Source organism: Caretta caretta, chromosome 2 (genome assembly GCF_965140235.1).
Source record: "Caretta caretta isolate rCarCar2 chromosome 2, rCarCar1.hap1, whole genome shotgun sequence".
Classification (NCBI taxonomy): domain Eukaryota; kingdom Metazoa; phylum Chordata; order Testudines; family Cheloniidae; genus Caretta; species Caretta caretta.
Genome location: NC_134207.1, coordinates 193,366,982 through 193,394,881, shown reverse-complemented (window position 1 = coordinate 193,394,881; position 27,900 = coordinate 193,366,982). Strand labels below are relative to the sequence as shown.

At 43.8% G+C, this 27,900-nt stretch overlaps 1 protein-coding gene across 6 annotated transcripts in view; it reads left to right on the top strand.

Moving 5' to 3' along the window:
- POMGNT2 (protein O-linked mannose N-acetylglucosaminyltransferase 2 (beta 1,4-)) overlaps positions 1-27,572 on the top strand; it is a 41,674-nt gene extending 14,102 nt beyond the window's left edge. For 2 of the 6 annotated variants that reach the window (XM_048838704.2, XM_048838703.2), the window contains 2 exons: positions 21,337-21,608; positions 25,282-27,572. In XM_048838704.2, coding sequence (XP_048694661.2) covers positions 25,374-27,110 — 1,737 coding nt within the window. In that variant the 5' untranslated portion in view covers positions 21,337-21,608; positions 25,282-25,373 and the 3' untranslated portion in view covers positions 27,111-27,572. Of the gene's footprint in view, positions 1-16,642; positions 16,845-21,336; positions 21,609-25,281 lie in introns of those variants that run through there. The other 4 variants (XM_048838702.2, XM_048838707.2, XM_048838701.2 and 1 more) reach the window with 3 other exon arrangements.
- Positions 27,573-27,900: the final 328 nt, after the last annotated feature.

Here is a 27,900-nt window from a genome sequence, read left to right as displayed (position 1 = left end):
ACTCATTCATCGCATTCATACCCTCATGCACCCACACTCACACAGGTGGAGAGTTACTGGAGACAGCAGAGGAAGCCGAAGCATAGTAGATCTGGTGTGTCTGCCTGCAGTCACAGATCCGGACTGGCAAGCAGATCAAGAAGCAGGAGGCTTGTGTGCATGTCTTTTTCCGTTTTTTGGAAATGGGCGGTTCCTGTGACATGCACTGAGTTTCCCTTCTGTGTCTGTCACAGAGAAGCATTCCCAGGCCTCGTTTCTTTCATGCGTACCAGGAGGTTCTTTTCTTTACAGCACCCCATGTTTGCCTTCTCAGGGCAGATTACATCAGACTCACCTGTCTCTATTCTCCTTGCAGTTCCTCTCCGCCCAGTCCCCCCCCCGTCCCCCCCACCACCACACTCTCTCTGATTGCGTGATGGGGTTTGGCAAAGCTTGGAGGTTTATACAAGTGGTAACTGAAAAGGTTACAAAGCTTAAAAGGAACAATAACTAAAGTTACAAAGTTTGCAAAAGGTTACAGTACTTAATGATCATACTCGCAATGACTGAAAAGTTACAAACGTTACAATCACATTCCGCTGGATTGAGCAGAGGCTTTACATGACAATATCTAGTTATGTTGATTGGCCTGAGAGATGGTCTGGTGACCTTCCAGCACTTTATCAATATCTTCAGGGACATGCTAGACCATTTTGTAGTCCTCTACCTTGATGGTATCCTCATCTTTTCGGAAGACCAGGATCTTCATGATCGTCCTGTACACAGCATCCTAGAGAGACTCTATCAGAACCATCTGTATAAGTTTGAGAAGTGCGAGTTTGACTGAGGTACAATTGAATTCCGTGGGTATGTATGTCTCCGAAAGGGCTAACCATGGATCTGTGCAACGTGGCGGTCGTATCTAACGAGGATACCCCGAAAGGCGTCCATGGGGTACAGCAAATCATGGGCTTTGCCAATTTTTATAAGCAATTTATCAAGGGTTTTTCTAGCTTAGTTGTCCCTATAACCACTCTTCTGCATTCACCTGGTCCCCAAAAGCCCAGTCCACCTTCAGGTAACTCAGAGAGAGTCACCATGACACCCATCCAGACCCCACAAAACCATGTATAGTAGAGACAGATGCATCAAACTTTTCCTATGGGCATAGTGTTGTCCCAGTCACTAGGGCCCCATGGCTAACTGCACCCTTGTGCCTTCTACTTATGTAAGCTAGTCCAGGCAGAGAGGAACTATGATATGAGACAAGGACCTGTTAGCCATAGAGGCAGCCTTTGAGGAATTGCACCATCTCTTAGATCAGTGGTTTTCAAACTTTTTTTCTGGCGACCCAGTTGAAGAAAATTATTGATGCCCGCAACCCATTGGAGCTGGGGATGAGAAGTTTGGGGTGTGGGAGGAGCTCAGGGCTGGAGCAGAGGGTTGGGATGCGGGCTGCAGGGTGAGGCTGGAAATGAGGGGTTCAGGGTGTGGGGGGGCTCTGGGCTGGGGTAGGGGTTTGGTATGCAGGAAGGGGCTCTGGGTTCGGGGGGCTCAGGGCTGGGGCAGGGAATTGGGGTGCAGGCTTACCTTGGGCGGCTCCTGGTCAGTGGTGCAGTGGGGATGCTAAGGCAGGCTAGTTCCTACCTGTTCTGACACCACGCTGCGCCCTGGGAGCGGCCAGCAGCGGGTCTGACTCCTAGGCAGAGGCGCACAAGCAGCTCCGCGCAGCCCTCGCCTGCGGGCACTGCCACCCCCACCCCAGCTCCCATTGGCTGGGAACCCTGTGGCCCCTTTTCCTAGGAGCCGGACCTGCTGCTGGCCGCTTCAGGGGTGCAGCACAGTGTCAGAACAGGTAGGAACTAGCCTGCCGTAGCTGGGCAGCACAGCTGATGGGACTTTTAATGGTCCAGTCGATGGTGCTGACCAGAGCCGCTGCGACCCAGTGCCTTACATTCCGTGACCCAGTACTGGGTCGCGACCCACAGTTTGAAAACCACTGTCGTAGATGAGGCCAGACATTCCAGTCCAGGTCCTTTATATGCAGCCAGGCATATTAACCAACGTCAGATCTGCTGGTCCCTTTTCTTTGCCGAGGCAATTTTGTAGTTATCTATCGCCCAGGGATAAGAAACGGAAAGGCTGATGTCCTGTCCCATAAGGTTGAGTACCATGGCTCTGGCAGGGGAACTTCTTCCACAGTTTTTAGACTCCAAAATATTAGGAGGGTTATCTGACCTGAACACGCACAAAAACGTAAATAAAAATGTTCATGTCAAACCTGTGCTTCATACATTAAGTATTCTCATATTATGATGAAGTCAATCTTTCTTCATTGGTTCTCTCATCCTACCTGTTGTGGTGTTTGTGTTGCAAAAAAAGTTACTGAAAAGATAATGGGGTTAGTTAGACCCCCCCCTCAATGTTGTTCAATGGGAAAAAATGAGAGTACTCCACTTTCAAAGTCTTTGGGGGGGTCTCTTAGACCCAAACACATATAACAATTTAAATAAAACATGATAGGCAAACCACTACCTCTTCGTTCTTTAAGTATCCTCAAATGATGAGGAGGACAGCCTGCTAGCATTGTGTTTCTCCGCATACCTGTTGTGGTTTTAGGGTAGCGAAAAACATCACTCAAAAGGTATTGAGGTCAGTTAGGTCCCAAATTAATTATGCAGGTATTTCAGTATCAGGCATGTCTTTATTTTGAGGCAGCAGTTATGGTATGATTGTATGACTCTTTCAGCATTGTTTTTATCATCATAGTTTCAGTGGCTTTTCTTTTTTAAAAGATGTGAGACCCCAGATAATGTTTGTCTCATGTATCATCACAATTGTCCAGAAAATTGAGTTTCTTTGAAGATAACACTGTCAAATGGATTTTCCTGGAAGCCTACATGTGCTAGGAAGAATTTCTGGGGAAACCACAATTGTCAGATACATTTTCTGGCAAGGCCCATGCTTGACAGATGTTGCTGGGGCAAAGACTCGCTGTTGCATTGCACATGCAGATTGCCTGTTTGAATGCATATATTATTTGGATTTTGTTGAATCACACATGGCATAACAGAGTAAGGGAAAGATGTTTCTTAGGGATCTGGATACAGAAATGGTGAAACCACTTGTTCAAGAAAGGAACATTGCAGTCTTGCTTTGGCTTCTGGGGAAGCAGCGTCTTGTGTGCTTTGGTATTAACAAATGGGGAATATATTTCATCTGTACCCGAGAAGAGGACAGAAAAACACACCAAAACAGCACAAAGCATGAACACTTTGTATGTTCAGAATATATCATCTGTTTGCTCCATTTGTTCAAAGTAGTAGGCCATTATACTGCCACTTTACTGTGTTTGCCTTTTTATATTCACTGGTTACAATAAAATCTGTTTTAAATGCATCCCATGTGGGGTATCTTCTAGTTTTGAAATATGTGAGCGGTGTCTCCAAGACCCCAATATGGAAATAGTTGGGTGATTTATGGTCCAATATTAGGGTTAATACAGCCAATTTTGTTAACGGGGCAATAGATGGCAACCTGATGTCTTCCATGCGTTTCTTGTTGCCTGGTGACCTGGTTGCTTCTCAGATCCTCCAGGCTTTGGATGGTGTCAGTGTCCAACCTGTCACCAAGTTCAGATTACAGGATAACGTCCTCTACCATAAAGGCTGTATTTATATCCTGGAGGGACAGATTAGGCTTCCAATCCTGAAGCTATGCTCTGATATGTACCAGTTTCTGGCAGGAGTTTCTAAGGTTTTGGACATAGAATCCCTCATCTCGTCTTCATATCATCTGCACACCAATGGGCAAATGGAACAGGTCAGCCAGATCCTTGAGCAGTTCTTCAGTTCAAAAAGCAGTGAGGACCAAGAAAACTGGGTATTCCCCGCTTCCCTGTGCAGAACTTGTGTATAATAATACCGCACACATCTCCACCCTACAAAGCCCCTTCTTTGCCAACTACAGGTTTCATTCTCAGTTTCACTCTGACATCCCTGTGAAGTGTCTGGTACAGCTGACATCTGCTAAGGAGGCTTATGAGCACCCTGGTGACCGTTCCACCAGGTCACCCCCAACCTTGTCATAGGAAATGAGGTTTGGCTGTCCACTCAGAATCTTAGGTCAGCGTCCCCTTCAGCTAAGTTAGACCACCAATATCTCTGTCCATTTCATATTCTGGAACGGGTCAGTCCAATGGCATTCAGATTCCAGTTGCCCAGTATTTGCTTTTTTTTTTTTTTTTTTGTCTGAGACAGTGTATTCTTTGCTTTCTGATGCTGATACTCAGTGACTAGTTACCTTTCACTGTAATCAGGCTGGTGTGAAGTTGTACTTGTTTCTGTTTGATGTAGACTTACATCCTAATTTAGAGAAGAATGTCAGTGCATGAAGAGAGAGACTCTTTCAGATTGTGGAAGGGAGATTGTGATCTTGTGGTGTAAATCAGAAGTAGTTCAATTGAAATGAATGTGGTTACATTTTTGTAAAACTGAGGTGACAGGAGAATCTTATCTGCAATGGAGCCCTTTATATATTTTTCAGCTCCTGTATCAATTTGCTTCTTTTCTCTGACTTTCTGTTTTTGGATATTACATGTTCACCTTTCCTCCATACACTGGGTGTTTGGGTGTGGGTTGTACTTCTCTCTTGCTTTCTCCTCTTTTCCTGTGCTTTTCTTTCTCGACCGCTTTATTTCAGTCTCATCTCCCTTTTTTATGCCCGAAATCCCCACTGGCCCTCAGAGTAGAAAATGAAGTTTAACAATCTGTCTCAACCACAAGGTCTCCCTTTTTAAAAAAAAAAAAAAAAAAAAAAAAAAAAAACAGTTTACAAGAGGAAAAGTCAAGTGTTCTGCAATTTTTACTCTTCCTTTTTAAAGATTCTCCCTGAATGTTGAAATGCTGAAATGTTCTTGCTAACTTTATTTTTTGCCCGGTTATGGCTTTGAATATTATTTGACTCTCTCTCACACATTCAGAACCTTATTTGCTTGTACAGCCATGAAACTATGTATAAGCTTGATTTTGTAATCAGTTGATGATCTTGGTTCTGTCATACAATATTTTGGCTCATCCTTTCAAAACACACGTGGAAGTGTCTTCCTCTCCCCCAGCCCTTGGCTGTGTCATGTGAAATTTAAAAAGAGATATAGATAGTCAGTGACAGTGTTGACTGTGAGGAGGAGTTCAGCTGAGTGCTGCCTCTTTAGTTGTTCGATGCCTTTTAAGAGTGAAAGGGCCTGGGGGGCATTTTGATGATAAACAAGGGTTTCTTGGTTCTTTGCATGAGTTCAGCATGCATAAAGCTCAGGTTGCTGGCACCCTGTCCCACCCCACAAGAGGCTGGGATTGCAGGAACCTCACCTGCCCCCCCACAAGGGGCTGTTGCTGTTTGCTGCAACCCTACTTGCCAGCCCCCCCCCTTCCTCTCCCTCACAAGGGGCTGGCATCTCCACTCGCCCCTTCCCACAAATTCCTCTGCACCGCACTCCCCCCCTCCCCTTTTTTTTGACAATAGTGGACATTTGTTCTGTTTCCTCTTGCCAGCTGATCAAGTTGGCAAGAGCAAATGGGACCAGTGCCCCCTTTTGCCAAAAAAGTTGGGACAGGGCTTGAAAAAGGGACTGTCCCGGCCAAAACGGGATATATGGACACCCTATTCAAAGGGGATGTTTTGAGGGTTACTCCTACTTCGCATAAGGGTTGCAGAATTGGGCACTTAGGCCCTATTTGATTTAAGCCCTTTAACCCATGCTTTATTTTAAGCTATCGATCTTCCTCTGGGTTTTGTACTGCTGCCTATCTCTTGTAACAGTGGAGCACCTTCTGTATAGAACGGCAATTGCAGAGTGTCTCGTGGACTTCTTGGAGTCTCTGTCTCTTCTCCCTTTTGGGGCTCTAGAAAGCTCTGCTTGGTTTTGGAGGAAGGGGGTTCTTTGTCTTTGTGAGGGAAAGGTTGATGCTATGAATGACTTTCTGGTTATGGTGGAAAAGTTTTATCCAAAAGGAGGGCTTGCAGCATTTCCTAAAGGTCTCATCCTCGGGATTCCAATCTCAGTTCCATTTTAACTGCAAACCATTCTACAGAACAGTCACAGCTGAGGCTTTCCATGCTCAGGAAAATGTGTCGGCTGTGAATCAGTTTTCACTCCATCTGTGTGTTTGCTGGTTGCTCCTGCCAGATCTTTGCTTTGACACTCATCCTTAAGCCCACCCCTGCAATGTCTGTGTGATACGCGTGATGTCCCAGATGATAGTAAGAAGGCTGCCTAAAGGCAGGTGGTGGAATAGCCCTCCTGCCTGATGCACCCTGTCTCTGGGTAAGTATATTGATACTTGCCATCATCGCCAATTAAAAACTGACTGCAAACTGGTTGTCAACTGTAGTGGCAACAAGTAGGAGTTCAAAGTCTGTGCAGAATGAAAAAAGAGCAGGAATGTCATGGCTTAAAAAAACTGGGCACAAAACTACAAAGGCTATTTTAGATTTCTCCAGCACTTACCCAAGGGTCACCATACCAGGCACATGACCGTCAGTCCTGGGTCTTTTCCACAGAAGAGTCTGTGGAGCTGGGTCTTCCACACAACAGTCTGTGTCACTGATTGCATTCTGTAGCATTGCCAATGCAGGGAGATGTCCACTTTGAAAAATTATATTTATTTGTTTGTTTGAGATAAATCAGATTTGGCCCAGAAATCTTGCTGTTATGATTGGTATCATTTTCTCCTGCATCTTTCACAGTGGGAGGGAGGGAGAACCAAAACCTAAATAAAATAAAAGCCGCATTAGGATCAATTTTCCTCATAATTTCCTTTTGTGCTCTGCTGAGACTTTGGAAAGGAACACCTGGGGAAAAGATCTGAACCTACACCACATGCCTTCAACGCACCTCCACATAACTGCCCTTTGTTACAGAGAGATACCGGCTGTCGTTCCTGAGTGGTTAGGCAGTCCTTTATTCAGCACTAAATACTATTGTGTGAAAGCCTTCGTATTGCAGAAGAGTGAGTGTGGGGTGGTTTGGTTTTTTTTTTTCCCCAGTCCTGATGATGCTGGTCACTTTTCAATGGTTTGTTCTTGTCCCTACTCCTTGCATCTGACTATTTTGTTCTTTGCTTCTTAAGCTATTACTCACGTTCATGCAGAGAGCTGAGAGTTAATAGAAAATGCAACTGTTCTCCCCATTCTCTATCTGGTACAGCGCATATATGAGGCTACATCACACCTGGGATCCCAGGATAGTAACAGTCCTCTATATACAAATATAGTTCTGTGCCATGATGTCTACAAGTAAATCTGGAGAGCAAGTTGTAGTGAAGACTTGTGCTGCCAATATTATGGGGGGGGGGGGGCAGAGTGAGGGCAGCCAGCTTCAGCAGTGTTACTGAGCATGCTCAAGCCCAACAGCAAATCCGGGGGGGGGGGGCAGGGGGGAGAGAGTATTTGACCCCGCATGCTCCCCCACCTCCCCATGTCACCTCTGGCAAGTTGTTTATTTTATTTCTTTAGACTTTTATAAAAGGCACCAATTAATCATCTCTCGGTGCACAAAACGTAAGAGCCATCTTTTCCTTTCTTAATTGCAAAATTTGGCATGAGGGTTAACAAAGTTGAGCCCCTATTCAGGAAAGCGCTTGAACACCTACTTAACTTTGGACATGTGCCTAAGTGCCAGTGACATCAGGGGGACTTAAGCATGTGCTTAAGTGCTTTTCTGAATCAGGGCCATAGTGATGAGGGTTTTTATTTTAGTGTATTTCTCATATGGGCACCCAGGTACAATGATAATGGGCATAGTATATCCTGTATCGCTTTGTAAAATTACATTTGCTTTGTTCTGTGCCGGACCTATAACTTGTGGGGTTTATTCTTTGTAGATATGTTCCCTGTTAATATAGGGCCAGATTGTGCACACTGAGAGAGGTACATGGAGAAGTCCTCCACTTGTGACACCCAAATCCCCTGCGTGGAAAGAGTGTTGACTGCCACCACAATCCCACCCTCCAGAACCCTTCAGAGGGCACACTGTGATGCTCAGGGCCTGCCAAGGAAACGGTAAAGTTTGGGTGGGCCAGGGCAGGATGGAGCTGGCTAGGGAAGACACCTATTGTTTCCTTCATTGACCCCGTGGAAGTTGTCCAGCTGGTATCTGTGCCTCAGGGGCACCCAGGGTAAGGTAAGGTCAGAGGGGTCCCTGCTAGTGGACCTCCACTGGACAAGAGGAGTTAGGGGTGGTGGCACTGGGAGCCAGAGGTACAGGGGTGGAGGTACAGGGTCTGAGCACAGATGGGCTTGGCCTCCTGTGAATCCCTGGCATCTGCCAAGTTTGAGTATGGATTTTCCACAGGGAACAACTCCATCTCCCTCCTGCAAGGATGTTCCAGGGGAATTTCCTCATGGAGTTTCCTTTTAAAAAGGTCCCCTCCCACAACTCTTACTGCATGCTGGGACAGTCTGGGCCATACACTTATTTATTTATTTTTTTAAATGCTGTCTTTTCTCTAAGATCACAAGAATCTATTTCTGTCCTTAAAGAGTTTCCTTTTTTAATTTGGTGCGTTTATGTAACTTTGCCCAGTCTAGAAATTGTGTGTGTGTGTGTGGGACAGGAGCCAACTCTTCTGCATCCCACTCCAGGTGGAACGCTCTGACTATTCTGCAAGACGTTAATAATGGGTCAGCCATCTGACACATGAAGCCATTGTATTAAATGAAATATACTTTAGGGCTAACTTGCCTCTGCATTTAGTAACATGGTCATTCTCGTAGGACTGTGTCCTGTGCATTGGCAAATCAACTCTGGAGGAGTTGCGAGGTACACTGACACCTACAATAATATTATTGATGATCTGACCTCAGTTTAATCTTGCTTAAGGTAATATTTGCCTAAGGCTTTGTGAATTTCTTTTGTGCTCTGATCCACAGGCTCTAATTACAAATTGAATAAATAAAAGAAGAAACCTTTAAAAATGGTTTCCTTTGTTGCTCTGCCTTGATGAATACGTATAGGTCTAATCACCATTCCTTACAATTTTCTGGCTGTCAAGGGTGTGAAAGGTTTCTTGCTGGCTATTGAACTGTAATTCTTGCATATGACACCTAATGCATTCAGAATGGCGTACAAATAATTCAGTGTATTCATCACGCTTCTCACCATTGTGTGGAGCAGGTCACATTGAAGTTGAGAAATATGATTCATATTGTTTCCTTCTTTTCCCCTGTCAATGGCAGCAGGAGCCCTCAGAGCAATATTTGAAACAGAAAATGCGTGGCCTGCAGCCATGTGGTGGTGTTGCTCTGCTGGGCCCTCTGATGCTTCTGTAATCAGATAAGAGCCAAGGTAGGCATTGTTCTTTTCCACGTGGTACATCAGACCACAGCAGTTATGTGCTGTACAGAATACTTTATAGGAACCGTTTCAGACATTTCCTTAGCCTATTTGGTCCTTTGACCCAAGGCCTGAGTTAATTCTTTTTAACTGTAGATATTTTGTGGCCAAACATAAGGGCTCAAATTCTCTGCTTTCCACCTTGCATAATAGACCTGTGCAAAATGAGCATAATGCCACCAAACCAGAATACTAGTGTATTACACTCATGCTACACAAGTGTCAACGGCCACACAAGGGGCAAGGTTGTAAGACCCAGATTTTTTTTTAAATGTTGTACTAATACCATATGGATGGCAGTTTATGGTGACTGCGTCTCTATAAGAGATTCTCTAGCAGAGAGAGCAGTTAGTCATATACGGCCAGCAGCCCCTTTCCAGTTCATAAAGGAAGTGAAACACACCTCTGATACAGTATAGTCAGTCTTTGCTTTTACATGGCCTGAAATGATGGTGTCCATTGTGATGCTGTGCTAGTCACCTGCAAGTATTTTTTGTAGAGCGACTTAACAGATGTATACTCCTGGTTTGCCTGGAAATACTATTTTTTGATTGGGCTTTCCATACGTTGCAGCTGCCACCACTGCCTCCTCCTGAAAGCTATTTCCACACTTTTCAAAATGTTTGAAGTACTAGGACTTTGTTTCGTGGGTTTTGTTTTGTTTAGGGGGAGTGGGAAAGCATGTAGCCTCTGAACATAATGGAAAACAGAAGCTTAATGAGAAGCCAGATGCTAAAAACAATCCCATTATAATCTTGCTGGGAAACAGAGGCATGTTATAATTTGTACTAAGACTATTATGGTCCACTTATAAGAGAATGCATAAGCCAGTGAAGACAGTAGAATGCCCCCCATTCCACCTCAGATATTCACATTTATAGGAGAGTCTTCATTTTTTTTTTTGTGCTTGAACTGCCTCGTTTTCATGATCCTATGCTAGATTTCATCTTTGCACTTTCTGCGATTATTCTTTCCATATAGTGTCATTAGGGATATATATGTATTTTAATATCCTGAGAATGACTCTTGATGAGGCTTTACCTTTTTCAAAACCTCCACAGCTAGTGCAGGCTTCTTCTGAGCTACTACCTTGATGATGCTGTAGGGCTCTCATTCCACCACTCCAGTTGCAGAGTGTTTTGGGGCATGTGCTGGGGGAGTTTCTTTTCTCAGCATCTTCCAGGTTGTAACAATCGATTAATCCTCCCTGTCACTTCAGTCTTTGGCACATTTAAGATGTACTCTCTCTCTACTGGCTCCAGCATCTTGGTTGGTCCATGGGGCCAGATTCAGTCTTGGTGTATGCAGTGACTTGGTGAGAGTTACCTGGGAGAATTCCTTTGTGAGTGTCGCTTGGCGGATAAGGCACCGGACTTCAATTCAGGAGATGCGGGTTCTGGTCCTACATTGGTGTGGCCTGAGCAGGTTTATTTCACTTCTCTGTGCTTCAGTTTCCTCATCTGCAAAATGGGAACATGTTCCTCTTGTGATGTCACACAGATGAAGGCCTAATATTGGAACTGAGGTCTGAGAATTGACCAAGTGAATCTTTTTCTAACCCCATGTGGCTCAGTTATGTCTACTTCCTTTATTGCCATGCCAGTTTTTATTACGGTTAGCAGTGTATGGCCTATGCAGCTATGGAAGAGCGAGCTGGATCCTGTCCTGTCTTGTGCGCCAGCCAAAAAATCTGTTAAATACTTGCCGCAGAATTGTTACTACCGGTGATGAAATGTGGACAAAAGTGAACACCGCCTGACTTCCTGATCTCAGGTTCAGTTAGAAGCATGGATGCAAAAACCATCTCTCAATTTGTAAAATGAGCAAACATGATTTGGAAGCTACTGAGAGAATAAATATGAACCCCTCTGTATCACTCTTCTCACCATGGCCCCAATCTTGCAATATATTATAGGCAGGTGGGTTGCTGCATCTATATGGAGCCCCACTGAAATCTGTGGGACTCTTCGTCGGTGCAGCAGTCCTCCTGCATGCAGCTAATGGTAGGACCAGAGCCAGTGTCACACTTCAGTACAGTCAATGCAACTCCGAGCAGGGTGTGAAGAGATTTAAAATGTGGAAAATTCAGATAGCTAGTATACTTCTCCTCAGCAGATGTGTTATGTAATATGGATAGATAACACAAAGCATGTGCATATTTACATTGGTGCGTGTATGTAGGTGACTACGTGTGTGTGTGTGTGTGTGTTTTTTTGAGAATAAACATATATCAGTATAAAATAAATACGTACAGTGTAAGTATTCATTTATATTTTAGCTGTTTTGGCCAGCGCACTCCCTTACCATGCACACATTTGAGGTCCATTTGGAGAAGGTGATCAAAGTGGAATTTTTCATTTGAAGTCTCTTGGGAGAAAATACTATTCCCCCATCAAAATACTTTCCCCTTTGGAATCTTCAGTTTGTGGTTGAAAGCCTGGCCCTGTTGAAGTCAATGGGAGTTTTGCTGTTAACTTCTGTGAAACTAGGTTGTCTGGAGCCCTGGTTTCAGTACACCAAGTACCACTGTCGCCCTGTCTGAAACCTGACATTTGTCAACAAGACAAGGAAGTGTCTAGAGAGAGATGGTGGGTGAGGTAATATCTTTTATTGGACCAACTTCTGTTGGGGTGAGAGACCAGCTTTGGAGCTTACGCAGAGCTCTTGGTCTAATAAAAGATATTACCTCACCCGCCTTGTCTCTCTAATATCCAGGGACCGACATGGCTACAACAACACTGGATACAATGAAGCTTCTAGTAGTTTGACATGTTTGTTTGTGTGTTCCCTTTTTAAATGGAAAAGTGCTTTTCATTTTAAAACACTGCAGGAAGAACAATTTTCTTCTGGAGTGTGCTTCTAGGTCCATAAATAATAAATGTTGTAATTGGGAGTGACGCAGGTTCTCCTGCAATATCTATGTACAAGGCAAAGATTCCATAAACAACACTTTTTTCCTTGCTGCTTGCCCTCCCTTGGCCTAAAGAAAGCTATTCAAACCTCTCTGCCAGTCTGTTTATGTGTTTTTGGGGGATTCCAAAAGGTTAATTGTTTTCTTTACGTGGTGCTGTGTTTAAAGGTTGAAACTTTACAATGTGAATTAAATATTTATTGATCTCTCAATGAGGTTTGACTAGCATTCGCCTGGCTCAGGGCTGGTGTGCAGTGGGCAGCTTATTTAACTGCAGTCTGGGGCTGCAACAGTTTGTTTTATATCACACTAGTGACAGACAAATAGTTACTATTACAGGGGCTTTAAAATCAAATTAGGTTTAATTCAGTTAACAAGGCCCTGATCCTGGGTGGACCCCCCCCCCCGTGTCCATGCAGAGCCCCGTTCACTTCAGTGGGACTTTCTTGTTATGTTTACATAGCTGCTGGGAGGTGTGAGTCCTAGTGCAGGTAGACAGACTTGCACAACTCAAGCTAGTGCACTAAAAAGAGCAGAGTGGACGCTGCAGCACAAGGAACGGCTTGGGGTAGCTGCTCAAGCCCGAGTTAGGGTTGCCAGTTCTGGTTGGACATATTCCTGGAGGTTTCACTCTGACGTAATCTTTCATTGGAAATTCATCTTTAATTCCTGGAGTCTCCAGGATTGTCCTGGAGGGTTGGCAGCCCTAGTCTAAGTCTGCCCAACCCTCGGTCCAAGCTATGGTGGCTTGCTTGAGCTGCTGCCAGTGCTGCAGTATTTACACTGCTGTTTTTAGCACACTAGCCTGAGCTGAGCTAGCATGAGTCTGTTTACCTCAGCTGGGAATATCACCTCGCTGCTGCAGTGTAGACATGCCCTACACACAAAGATCTGTCTACACGCAGCTCATGGCACGGTGAGAATCACACTGTCATACTGTTTCTGGCTCCAATTCAGTGAAGTCCTTTAGCTTGTGCTCCATTTTAAGCATAAGAGTTGGCTTCTGTGGGACTGTGTGCTTATAATTAAGCTTGTGCTGAAGTGCTTTAATGGATCAGGGTTCTCGTTGTAAACCTTTAACCTTGGGGTTATATCTTAAAGTGACATTGAGTTTGACAAATGCCAAAATTCCATTAAATTATGGGGGATTGGGGAGGTTCCCTGTGTTGGGAGGACATTGAAAATCTAAGGAGTACTTGTGGCACCTTAGACTAACCAATTTATTTGAGCATAACCTTTTGTGAGCTACAGCTCACTTCATCTGATGCATTCAGTGGAAAATACAGTGGGGAGATTTATATACACAGAGAACACGAAACAATCGGTGTTACCATACACACTGTAACGAGTGTGATCACTTAAGATGAGCTATTACCGGCAGGTGGGGGGGGGGAGGGAGAACCTTTTGTAGTGATAATCAAGGTGGTCCATTTCCAGCAGTTGACAAGAACGTCCGAGGAACAGTGGGGGGGGGGGGGAATAAACAAGGGGAAGTAGTTTTACTTTGTGTAATGACCCATCCACTCCCAGTCTCTATTCAAGCCTAAGTTAATTGTATCCAGTTTCCAAATTTAATTCCAATTCAGCAGTCTCTCGTTGGAGTCTGTTTTTGAAGTTTTTTTGTTGAAGAATTGCAACTTTTAGTCTGTAATTGAGTGACCAAAGAGATTGAAGTGTTCTCCAACTGGTTTTTTAATGTTATAATTCTTGACATCTGATTTGTGTCCATTTATTCTTTTACGTAGAGACTGTCCAGGTTGACCAATGTACATGGCAGAGGGATATTGCTGGCACATGATGGCATATATCACATTGGTAGATGTGCAGGTGAACGAGCCTCTGATAGTGTGGCTGATGTGATTAGGCCCCTTGATGGTGTCCCCTGAATAGACAGTGGACACTGTTGGCAATGGGCTTCATTGCAAGGATAGGTTCCTGGGTTAGTGATTCTGTTGTGTGGTCTGTGGTTGCTGGTGAGTATTTGCTTCAGGTTGGGGGGCTGTCTGTAAGCAAGGACTGGCCTGTCTCCCAAGATCTATGAGAGTGATGGGTCATCCTTCAGGATAGGTTGTAGATCCTTGATGATGCGTTGGAGCGGTTTTAGTTGGGGGATGAAAGTGATGGCTAGTGGCGTTCTGTTATTTTCTTTGCTGGGCCTGTCCTGTAGTAGGAGACTTCTTCAAAAAAGCTGACAAAGGAGGTGCTGTCTTCGGAAACCAAAGTTCCCATTGAAATAATTAAGGGGCTGATCTGAAGACCTGTAAAATCAGTGAAAAGACTCCAATTGACTTCAGTGGGCTTTAGATTGGGCCTTGAAAGTCTTGCGTGTGCAAGGACTGTAGAATTGTGGGTCATGTTGACTCCAGTAGAGGCAGGCCTGAGATAGATATAGCTGTTTCCATGTGTAGTTAAAACTTTGAAGCTCCGTATGGGCTGACTATAAGCTCCTATCCTGACCCACAACACACTGTCCTACTACCTCTGGCCCTTGCATTGCCAATGTACAGTGAGGTGAGTTAAAGACAGAAAGGTGACTCTGGGCAGTCTCACTCTGTTTGCAAGATCGTTTTTGCTTGTTCTGTATGGGAATGCTAAGACAGAAAAGCAGCGCATCAGAAACCATATGTTTTAATCTGTGCCTCAGGAATGGTATTTCCATTAGATTCTGGTCATCTTGTCATCAGACTTACTTTGAAGGTCTTGCTTTGTTAAGATCCTGTGTCAGTTTTATAGAATATTTAGGTTGGTTGGTGTGGTTCCCTCCCCCTTGCTTATTTGGTTTTTATTTGTCTTTTAATATTCCAAAAAATCACACTCAACCCCCCTAGATCAGAAGCAAACTCAGGTCTTAATCCTGCAAATACTTTCACATGTAACATTACAAATACGAGTAGTCTCTTTAAGTTCAATTGGACTGTGCAGTAGTATTATGTACGTACATGAGGGTTTACAGGATCCGATCCAAATCAGGGCATGCGGTGCTCCTGGAGACCATTATGCTAGTATTGGCCAATTAGTTAATAGTTCCAATTGGTATAAATCCAAAGTCTGAAATTACAGTATGATCCAGTGTATAGGTAGCATAAATCCATTTAGCCTTCTCCCTAATGATTTATAGTATGAGTCAAAAAAGAACTGTAGAGATGCTAGCTTGACTGCCCTGGGCTGCCCTTCCTACACATTTAAAAAAGGGCTCCAGGTAGCATACAGCTACCATTCATAGCTGGGAGTTTTTCTAACAGAATGCCCCTTACCTTAATTATTCACATTTTGTGTATGTGGATGGGGCTTTGTGCTTTCTCCTTTGAGCAGCTAGAATAATTCTTACGAGGAGCAAGAGAAACCCTGCATCTCGTCTGAGGGCAACGATTTTTATCTTGTGTGTATGTGCGCGCATGCACGTGTCATGGTAAGGTTGGGGCTTTGCTATTGGGAGTAGTCTCAGTCATTCCATTGGTTGCTGTGAGACTACTCCAAGCCATAAGCATTTTGTTCGGTGGTGTTTGCAGAATTGGCCTCTTGGGTCTGGACCTGAATTCAGGATCAGGGACTTGACAAATCAAAACTGGGCACAAGTCTTCTAAACTAGTCTGATGGACTGCATCAAGTGTGGAGTTGCAGACAGATGCTAGGAAAATCACTCTGAGCTTGCCCCCACCCAGTGCACTGAGCAGCAATTGCTCCTATCTAACTTGAACCCTGTTCAGTGTTTTCATATTAAATACAGTTTAATTTTGTGACTTTCGTAGCCACAAAAACTGTTTTCACTGTGAGAGAGTTTATTTAAAAACATGATCCCCTATACTCTGAAGGTGTATGCTTGTCACACGTTCTATACGGAGCCATTCGCTGACCCTCGTAGCTAGGAAAGCTCTTACAGGTTGCTGAGGGAGTTGCCAGAAGGCATTTACAGTAGCTTTCTCCTTTTCTGGTGATTGGCATTCTTTCTGCCCCCCCCCCCGCCCCCCCCCCTGTTTGTTTCTTTGTGTGGAGCCTTTATTTATTTATTTATTTTTATTTATTTATTTACCTAAAAGCAAGCTCTGAAGGGGGGGAGGGGAAAACCACCCAGCTTTGTCTGTGTCCTAAACATACTCAGCTTTGTAAAACAGCACCGTTGTATTTGTTTCAGTGTGGCTGCCCTTTGGGGAATTTGCAGGAATACTGCAGCAAATCATCCTGCATGCAAGGCTGACCTCTGGGAGGCTAACAAATTGAGGTGAGCCAGCTGGAGGGATAGGACACTGCTGATAGACAGAGCATGCTCAGAGTCAGCTAGGGGAGAAAGGTAGCTCAGTCTGCAGTTGGTGCACTGGTTACTGCTCTGGTAGATATTTTTTTTTTGTTGGGAGGGGTGGGGGGGAGATTGGAGAGAGGGTTCCCCTGCAAGAAATAGATTTAAGATTTTTCTTTTTCTTGTGAAAGAGAGAGGCATTGGATAATGTTTCCTTTTATATAGCAGATCAGGTATGCATGCATGTGCTGAAATCCTAATCCGTTAGGGATAGCGCTTTTCCAAGGATTAAGGAGGTTGCAGATGCTCTGAATTAATGTACTGCTTTGGTGAGTGTTAATTGTAATCATTCTCTGTTAGCTGTTGAGCTCACATACGGATCTGACTTCAGTTTTGCAGGTTGCTCTGTTTGCCCACCTTTTTATAGTGCACTTCTTGGGTTTTTTAATGTGTGTATCAGATCATTGTTCGAATTAATTTGTCTGAATTTTTCCTCTGTGGTTGTGTGTGTGATCAGTATTTAATTTATAATCCCCGCCTTCATGCATTTTTTTTGTTTTGAGTATTTTGGAACAAATGATTTGTGGGGAGGAAATCCTGTTTCTGATATAGACTGAATTCTGGGCTTCTTAAGAAAAATTTCTCAACTTGACAGTTTTACTGTCTCTACAGAACATGTCACTGTATAGCCTGTCAACCTACAAGGCTTTTAATGTTCTTATTGGCTGTGCTGGGTTGCTAACATTTTAGGCTCCTGTTTAGAATTTCTAGCACATAGAAACTGTTCCAGACACCATGCTAAATGGGAAACCTGAACTGCTCATACTAATTGTTATAAAGACAATTTTGTACTATCCTTTTAAATTTCTATCCAGACAGTACCCAAGCTGTTTCTTTTATGAGGAGGAGGAAGACTATAGAAACAAATGGCTACCAAAACCCAGAGTCACTGAGATTCATATTTGAGTGCATTTTGGTATCAACACTTTCTGGATATTCATATTAGTTTTGCAGGATTAGTAAATTCTTTTTTTCCTTGGAGTTATTTTTTAATTTATGGATAATTGTCTATCAAATTTCTTATTAGTGGTTTTCCTGACATGCATTTTTATTGATAATGAAGACTTGTTGCTTACAAAAAAACAGGGGAAAGATCCTGCAGCTTTTTTTCTGATTAGCATCATTGGCTCCAATATAGCTTGATTCATGTGAGAGGAACCATTGATTTCAGTGGGATTACTTATGTGAGTAAAGGTTAACAGGTGTGAACTCTTGTTAACAGTTTCCTCCACCTATCCTTCATCAACTAAAAGAGTCTTTTGGGTTGGTGAGTCTTCAAGTGCCAAGGCTCCCAGGCATGTACCCAGAGAGGCATTGTTAGCTCTCCTGCCAGTAGTTTTACTTAAACCCCCAGCTGCTGAAGTCATGTGGTTACATGACAATCTCAGCTTTTTGTTGTTAGTGGAAGTTTCCAGCCTTCCTGATTGTGGAGAAAAGCTTTAAAACGGGACCCCTAAAAGCTTGTAAACCAGAACACAAATAAGACTCAATTTATTTAAAAATTTCTTAATTTTTAACTCTGTCTCCTGATGTTTTGTTTTTGTTTTGTTTGTTAGACCCTGACTTTCAATATTTGGGGTTGGCAATACTGCATTTCTGACCCTTTTAGAGGCCAGGCATTTTGATAGAAGAGAACAGTATGAATAAATATTATTTCAATAGAATACAGTCACTTGAAAGTTACTATCCAGCTCTGAATGACTATGAAAGAAATCGATTACATGAGGGAATTTTTTTTCCCAAAGGCAAACTGGTAGTTAGGTGCATGGGCCAATGGGCATTAGGCATCTAACTGCTATATGTGCCTTTGAAAAAAATCTTTCCCCCTTGTAGCGTACTTTATTTTCCTTTTCATAGTGAAGATATATTTGAAATGGAGAACATTTAACAAAAGGAAATGTTATATGGAGAACCTGCCTTCTTGTTTGCAATCTCCTATAGAGCAAGGTTTTTGATTTAGATGAAGCATTAAAATTAAAATAAACCTGTTTTGTTTATGAATGTCAGTGATACTGAGGTGTCTATAAAATAATATTTTAAACATTTCTGATGATTACTTTTCTGATATAGCCCTATTTTTAAAATCCCATTTGAGAATTGAAATTTCAGGTGTTCTGCTTTATACATTTCTCTTCTAAGGCAGACTTGATTAATGGTATTTGCTACTTCAACTACATGGCTTAGTCCCTTCTTGATTTTGTAGTTGTTCTACAAAGCTGCTTTTTTCTTTAAAAAATCAGCACATCTGTAGTTTCCTGCTTTTTAGTAAGAAATTTACTCACAAAATATATCAATTTCTTAATATACAACACTTTCATTGGATAACTCAATGGTTTATGAACATTGATCATGTGATTTAAATAAGTAATTATGTACAGTACATAAGATGACGAAACTGAGGCACAGAGAGTTTGTGACTTGTGCATGGTCACACAGGAAGTCAGTGGCAAGGCTAGGAATAAAACCAAGAACTATTGACTCTGTCCTGTTTTCTCACCAGCCCTTCCAGATATTTCCCTTGTGACCATAAAAGAAGCAGGAATTCACAACTTTGTGTGTGTGTAGAAGCTCTTCTACTGGAGAAAGAGAAGAGACGAGAAGGCTTGTGAAGTCTACTAGAGACTTTGTTATGCAGATTGAATGTACCTGGAAAGTATTTAGGCTATGTCTACACTATGCACCTTTTAGCGACACAGCTGTGCCGCTATAGCCATGCTGTTAAAAGATGCACAGTGTAGCTGCTGTTTGTCGGCAGGAGTTGAGTCGACTTTTTTTTATTGTCCAAGCTGAGTGAAAGGCAAGAAATAATCATAAAAACATGGCAGAGAGACTGCTCTTTAAAATTCTTTCAGTTGCAATAATCTATGGATGTTATGAATAAGATCTTTTTAAAAATATATTAATTTTGACAAGAGTGTGCCCCTTTAATAACTAGTTTCAGCTACCTCTCTTATTGAAGCAGACATCAAAGTGTTGCTGAACAAGGCAGCACCTACTGTAAGCAGGCTGGCTTCAAGCATGAATATATGGTGTTCTGAAATAAGCACCCATTAATGGAGAGAGACTTAGTTACTGTATCAAATCTTACATAATGGTAACGAAAATCCTGCAAGATAGTCTAATTGCAGCGTAGACATACCCAAGCATCTGCTTCTGGCCTGTGCCAACTAACCCAGGCTGTTGGAGCTTGGGCTATGGGGCTGTGGCGTAGATGTTCCAGCTCAGGCTGGAAGCTGAGCTCCGGGACCCTGCGATGGGGGAGGGGCCCAGAGCCTAGGCTCCAGCTTGAGCCCAAATTCCCACACCATAATTAAACAGCCTCGTAGCCTGAGCCCTGCATTCCCAAGTCATCTGATACTGGCCAGACGCAGGTGTTTAATTGCAGTGTAGACAGAGCCTCTAAGTCTATGAAATGTGCGCTTTCTGAGCAGACGTGAGCTGCTGAAGGGTTTACTTGCTTATCAGTAATAAATATTAACTAAAAAGTGATAGTTGAACTGAGGTTTTCTGACGATAGGGAGCCATGAACACTAGTTAGCCCACTTGCTAAAGGATGGGAAGGGGAGGCTGCTGGCAGCTCACCTTCCCGTAGGTGACTCCTCATTGGCCATTTTAACTAAAATTAAAGCAACCAAAGACAAGTTGGCGCTTCCTCAAGTCTCTGCTCTTCTTCCAGTCTCTGTCCACTCATCTTTCCTACCAGAAACTAGAGAGGCCCCTCCAACTTTCTAATCCTCCTGGTGCTGAGTGTGCTGTGTGTCTTGGCTCCACGCCTCAGCTTTTTTTCTGCAAATCTCTCTTATCCCACTTTCTTTGCACCCAGACCTTCCCATCTCAGCCATCACACTCCCAGGCATCAGCTGCTCCCAGCCATCATCAAGCTTCCTGCCAGGGCAGTCTGCTGGTTGTGATTCTCTCTCTTCCACTCCTCTCCAATAACCTGTCTGTGTCAGGAATCGTCCAGGGAGCCTCCTTTGGGGCATCATAGCCCTTTGAGCTTGGCAGCAAGAAGGCTCCCTGTGCTTTTACAAGTGTTCCTTCTGGCGAGGCTCTAATCTGTGTGCTGTCATTTCTTCCGGTGCTGCCGAATGAGAGTTCTTGAACATTTCAAAGCACTGTACAAACGTTGGTCAATCCTTGCAGCATCCTTGGAGACTGAGATGCATGTTTCTGTAGAGCAGAGGTTCTCAAACTGCAGGTCATGACCCCTCAGGGGGTTGTGAGGTGGTTACATAGGGGTTGTGAGCCCGGCCATGTGTGGGGACTATCAGCCCCGAGCCCTTGTTAAATTAAAATTACCCTGCTCTCTGTTTCTAATTTATAAGGGGGAGTGTTCACACTTAAAGGCTTGGTGTGAAAGGGGTCGCCAATACAAAAAGTGTAAGAACCACTGCTGTAGATTGAGGGCATGGCACTGAAAGATGCCATGGTGGGTGGGTGGATTGGGAGGGCTGGGGCAGGAAAGCAGTTCTGAACCATTACGCTCCCATTTTCCCCCCGAGGTTGAAGAGCTGTTTGAAGAACTGAGGATGAGTGGCATTAAACAATCCATCTGGCCTGTCTATAGCACTTTTCATGCTCAAAGTGCTTGCAGATATTAAACTTTCCTCCCAACACACCAATGATGGAGAGATGCAAAATAACTCTCATGTCGCAGGAAGGGATTTGGAGAGGTTAAGTAACTAAAGTTATTTCCATGGTGAAGGCTGTCTCTCTTACAGGGAAGTGTTAATTTCAAAATTATCTACTTCCTCATGGCAGGTATCCACATCAGAAGACCCTCCTGACAACTGAGAGAGGCTGAGGAGCCAGTGGATTTGGAGGCTTGCTGGCTGGTCCTCTTTCCCCTGGATGTGGCTCATCCTGACTGGGTAGAGGCCCATACGTGAAACAGTATGGGACACCTTACACTACCACTATTTATGCTGTACCTTTCTGTGAATGAGCAAAAGACTTCAGCCCTTAGGGCTATCCATCCAGCATCTCCCCTAGCGCTGTGTTCACTGAACGTGTAAGAGAGAAGAAAATGAAAGGTACAGTCCTGCAGAAAATGAGCAAACATTCCAGAAAAGTCCTAAAATTGCAGAATCCACAATTCAGTTGTGCCACTGACTTTTTTCTCTTTCCTCCCTAAATCCTGCTTCTGGCCAGTTTTTCTTTGTTCACCTCCAGCAAAAGCAGCCTTCCGCCAAACAGCATGAACCAGGATTTATGCATCTCTCTAGGCAGCTGGGAACAAGTATGATGATGGAGTCCTTCAGCAATGCTGGCTTTTAACAGCCATCCCTGAAAGTTGCATGGCTAAAGAAAACACACTTGCCTCCGCTAAGTGCAGAGGAGTGAAAGATTTGCTGTAGGGAGGGGAGGAAGGAAATCCGGTAAAAAGGATGTTAAAAAGCAGAGTTATTTACTACAATAGTTGTACAGGCACTAATGCAACAATGTGTAAAATGACAGATTTTTAACCTGTGTATTTGTAAAAGAGATCCGTCCAGGCCACTTTTCAGACATGGAGTTAGAAACCAATCTTAAACTAGTTCTTATGCTGTCCCTTGGGGACTGATAGGATAAAGAAATATTAGAATAGACTTTTCCTCTAAGGAGGATGGCATGGCTCCCGGGTTTTTAGTGAGAGACACAACCTTCCACCTTGGGGTTTCCAGTTGAGATCTAGATGAGTATAGGAGTGTTTGAAGATTGATACCTCAGGTGACTCTTTGACCTTTTTTTTTTCATGTTAGAGTAAAATAAGTTAAAGGCCTGATTTATTTGTCAGAGGTGCTGAGCACTAGCAGTTCCCGTTGACTTCAGGAGGAGTTTTGAACACTTAGTGCTTCTGAAAAACCAATGTTAAGGTTTGTGCTGCCCTCAGATTGACCCTTATTTTTAGCATTTTAAATTCTTCAGAGCTAAAGGCTTTCTTCCAGATCTGCCTTTTATATACTGAGTAGCATGCTTTGAAGGAGGTCACTTGGACTCTATCTTCTTCTTTGCTGGATTGATATTGCTAATTAAAGCAATTTCCATTGTGTACGTGTAGCTAAAAAGATGGGCTGTTTACATAGTCTAATACTATTGCTAGATTATTTACCAGAATATCAAAGTAGAAAAAAGAAAAGGGAAACATGCTTTGGAAACAATATACCCAGCACTGAAGTAGAACTGTAGATCAACAAAATAAATGTAGATCGACCTGCAAGTGTAAGATCCTAGCTCTTGGATTATTCCCTCCCCTCAAAACTCAGTGGCCTTTTCTACACTTACAGGTCAGCATCAGTGCAGCTACACCAATTGATGGCTATTAATGGTGGAGCCTGGGCTGTTCTGAGCATAAACAAGGCCTTGGTCAAAGTTTCAACGGTGCCACCATTGGTGACTCATAAAATCAAATGTATCTTTCTTTGCTTTTTGCTGTCTGGCACTTACTGAGCTAGATACTCATTCAGTCTACCTGCCAGAGGAGATGGACTTCATCTCTGGTCCCAGCAAAGGCTGATCCCAAACTGAAACTGCTGTTTTGATCTCCAAAGATCACCTCTACAATCTGCGTCCTTAACAATGAGCTTAGACTACCTATAACTTCCAAATTCCCCTTGGGGGGAGGGGGGAAGGTGTGCCTGTGCGTGGGCATGCATGTCTGTGTACGTGTGTGTATGTATGTCTATGTATATATGTGTAGACATACATATATACTAAGTCTGCCTATTATATTATTCTGAGTTTGCTATCAACCTACCGTGCAATTCTTTCCACAGTTCAACAATATAGAAATAACAAAACCAATGTACGTCTGGCTTAGAATGCAAAGGGATCAATACTAATTCATTGGACTTACCTAAGCATTTGTGAGTTTAAACTTACAGCAAAATCAGTTTAAACTACTCCCTACAAATAAAATTAGAAATGGTTTGGTCAGACATGAGACCAATCAGATATTGTCCTTCCAATAATTCCCCCTGGGTCTTGGTTACAATTTATTTGCAATCTGATTAACAGTGAATATGACGCATACTGAAAATTGGAGCTCAGAAATGCTGCAAATGAATTGGTGCATAAATTGAAGTCCTAAAGAATATAATGTAATTGATGCTCAAACATAAACCAATAACAAACCTAAATGAAAGGAGGCTGGTGTCCTCTCAAATGGAAATTGCCAAGACCTCTGCCATTGGAAAAAGGGAACACTGAGTCCCTGCACCAGCAAGCACATAGAGATGAGTTTAGGGTCAGATTTTCAAGTGTGCCAATTTCAATGGGAACAGAGCTAGGCTAATGTTGAATGCCTTTGAAAATGTCACACTTTTGGGGAGGGGTGGGGGAGGAATGCCTGGAATGTTTCTTTTAGATATGTCAAAGGTTAGCTGTACTGGTGTGAGTCAGCTGCGCCCTTGCTGGACAAGGGTGTGTTCATTTTAAAACAGCTGTGACCCCTCAAACAAAGAGCCAAACTTTCTCCTGTGCAGATATTTAGGACTAGACAACTCAGACCCATCGATCCTAGGCTTCAGCCAAGAAACACAGTGTAATTTGGAAGTGTGAAGCCCCATCCATCCTCCTGGGCTGGCTGTGCTCTGGGCCAGTGTTATGTTGCCATGAGGTAGAGCAGCCTCAAGGATGCACTAAATTACTCTGGCTGTCAGTAACCCCAAGCCCTGGGCACTCTTCCTATGCCAGAAGCTGGGAGGGGAATGGAGTAGGAGCAACTCCTCTGTGTTGCTGGGGGATCCCCTGGCAATTGACTTGTGATTGGGTATGCTACTGTTTGACTGCTCTGTATTGGTGGCCTGGCACAATGTGGGCACAGCATAGCTGAGGATCCAGACCATTGTTTTCATTCACTCTTTCCTTTTATTTGTTTGGATGAAGTTGGCCCGCTCTGTTGTTTACCAATGGATCCAAGAGCTGTGTGACTCTCCAGAGGTTCTTTGCATCTACACATCCACCCTGCTAACCCCTCTCTCCAATATCGGCATAATTCTTGCATCAGCCGCTGTTGTTGCGCCTTCCTTCCCACGCCGTTCATGGCCATGCAGTAGCCATCGTGTAGGAGGGGTAACAGATGATGTGTGAGGCAACATTAATGTCTGGCCAGATGACCTCATGGGATCATACTTTGGAGAGAGGAACCAGCTTCATTTCCTCCCACCTCCCCCCCCGACCCCAGACCTGTGGAGTTCAAGCGATGAGAAGCCCTGCTGGAGTCACTTCTCGTGGGCTTGTAGAGTCTGCTGTGGAATCAGCTCCCTCCACCTAAAAGCCTTTTGAAAAGGTCCCAAGTGACGTGCCCAAGACCACAGGGGAAGGCCATGGCAAAGCAGAGAACTGAACCCAAGTCTCTCAAGCTCCAGGCTAGTGCTCTAAACACTGGGCCATTTGTCCTCTCTACTGAACTACCCTATTGTAAATAGCTTGAGAAAGTTAGGTTTGAAGCATATTCCTAATGAAAATAATTGCTTAGATTGCCTAATGCATATGCACAAAATTCATCTTGCCATTTATTTTACTTAAATGGTAGAAACTAAAAGAAGAGGGGAAGCTGCTTTTCATAGCTTCTCAAAATCCCCCCCCCCCCGCCTTTGAGTTCAGTTTTGGACAGTTTCTTACCTGCACCTCTCTCCCATTTCCTGGGGGGGGGGTGTGGAATGCTGAGAAATTTAAAAAAAAAAAGATTCCAATGGCTTCTTTCTTTTGTTTTGTTTTCCGCAGGACTTTGCTGTCACCATGTCAAAGAGGATTAATGATGTTGGCTCTTTCCATTGTGTTCCCCACCTGTCGTCTTGGTAGGATCTAGCTGCAGAATGAACATAGCAGCAGTGTTTAATACCCTGCTAGTGTCTGCCCTTGCAGCTGTGCTTTGGAAATACATCAAGCTGCGAGAGCACGTCTTCGTGCTTGAAGAAGAGCTGGTCCTCACTCGCCAGTCCCAGGAACTCTCTCAGGTCCAGATTGACTACCATGCGGCTCTTCAGGCCCTGGTGGAGGACGGTACCAGGATGGTGTGCACAGGCAGGATGCACACCGATCGCATCTGCCGCTTTGAGTCCCTCTGTTACTCCACTGAGGCAGAGGAGTTTGTCTTCTTTCACAGCAACGCGTCAGTTATGCTTCCCAACCTTGGTTCCAGGAGATTCCAACCTGCCTTGCTTGATCTCTCCTCGGTGGAGGACCACAACACCCAGTACTTCAACTTTGTGGAACTGCCAGCTGCTGCGTTGAAATTCATGCCAAAGCCAGTCTTTGTGCCTGATGTGGCACTCATCACCAACCGATTCAACCCGGACAACTTGATGCACGTCTTCCACGATGACCTCCTCCCGATCTTCTACACCATGCAGCAGTTCCCAGACTTGGATCTGGAGTCACGACTCTTCTTCATGGAGGGGTGGAGTGAAGGCCTGCACTTCGATCTCTACAAGTTACTAAGTAATAAACAGCCACTCCTCAGAGAGCAGCTTAAAACCCTGGGCAGGCTCCTTTGTTTTACCAAATCTTATGTAGGGCTGTCCAAAATCACCACATGGTACCAATATGGATTTGTTCAGCCACAAGGACCAAAGGCAAACATCTTGGTTTCTGGTAATGAGATCAGGCATTTCACCAAGTTCATGATGGAGAAGCTGAATGTCAGCCTGGAAGAAAGTGCCAGTGAGGAGTATATTGTAGTATTCAGTCGAACAATCAACAGACTTATCCTAAATGAGGCAGAACTAATTTTGGCACTTGCCCAGGAGTTTCAGATGAAAACCATTACAGTCTCCATAGAGGACCATTCATTTTCTCACATTGTACGTCTGATCAGCAATGCATCCATGCTGGTCAGCATGCATGGAGCCCAATTAGTGATGTCTCTCTTCCTGCCAAGAGGGGCCACAGTCGTGGAGCTCTTTCCTTATGCAATCAACCCCGAACACTACACCCCGTACAAAACACTGTCAACGCTCCCTGGCATGGATCTCCAGTACATTACCTGGCAGAACACTGATAGGGAAAACACTGTAACCTTTCCTGACAGGCCATGGGACCAGGGAGGAATTGCTCACTTGGACAAGGCAGAGCAGGAACGCATCATAAAAAGCAAGGAGGTTCCACGGCACCTCTGTTGTCGGAACCCGGAATGGCTTTTCCGTGTCTACCAGGATACAAAAGTCGACATCCCTTCCCTTATCCAAGTGATCAGGCAAACTGTGAAATCAAAGCCTGGACCCAAGAAGCAGAAGTGGACTAGTGGTCTGTATCCTGGCAAGGTCAGGGATGCTAAGTGTCAAGCCTCTGTCCAAGGTACTAGTGAAGCGAAGCTCTCTGTGTCTTGGCAGATCCCCTGGAACCTTAAGTATCTGAAGGTCAGAGAGGTGAAATATGAAGTGTGGATACAGGAGCAAGGTGAAAACACTTACATGCCTTATATTTTGTCACACCAGAATCACACCTTTTCAGAAAACATTAAGCCATTCACAATATATCTGGTGTGGATCCGCTGCATCTTCAACAAAAATCTCCTTGGACCTTTCGCAGATGTACTCTTGTGTAGTACGTAACCCACTCTCTCTCATGTGTCGAGTCCTACCATGCACCCCACCACATCAGTGGTTTTAAAAACCTGTTGTCCTGTAGTTTTTTTTAGAGGGCTGAAGAGGACCAGACCATGCCAATTCCTAAGTGCCCATTTTATGCATTTACTGTGTGTGTACTCTAGGTGGCATTTATTTCCATTTGGTGTAAGAGCTGTCTGTTCCTGAAAGTAACCTCCAGAAATGAAATTGCAAGCTGAATACCTATAATTGAAAAGCAGAATGGAAGTGAATCGCGTGTAATTTGGTAGTGATTTGACTCTTTCTATTGTGCAGTGAATATTTAAGTGCAGCATTAAACTACAATTAATTATATGGCTATATGGACAATTGTCATCATCTTTCGCCATTGTAACTTTTTAAAAGCTGTATGTGTAACCCAGGTACAGGATTTGGTACAAGAGTATTCATTAAATTATTGTAAGCCTCTTCAAGAGTACTTTCCTCTTCGTATCTGTCAAAATAATTGTTTTGTAAGAATTATCCAAGATCATGGTGAAATGTATGTGTGGGTAGCTCGCTCACGCTCTTTCTCTCTGTTCTTCCCCCACCCCCGCCATATTTTGGCTGAGCAGAATAGGACTGCAGCATCAATGCTGTTTAAAATCTGGTTTTACTCTACCCCAGTAGCAACACATAAAGCTGTTAAAAGGGAGGCGCAACAGATGGAAGATGAAAAGGGATGCGATGGGTAAAACAGCTGAGTGTGGGTGGGTAGTGCAAGCAGTAATTACTATGTTTTAAGGTCTGTTTGCGT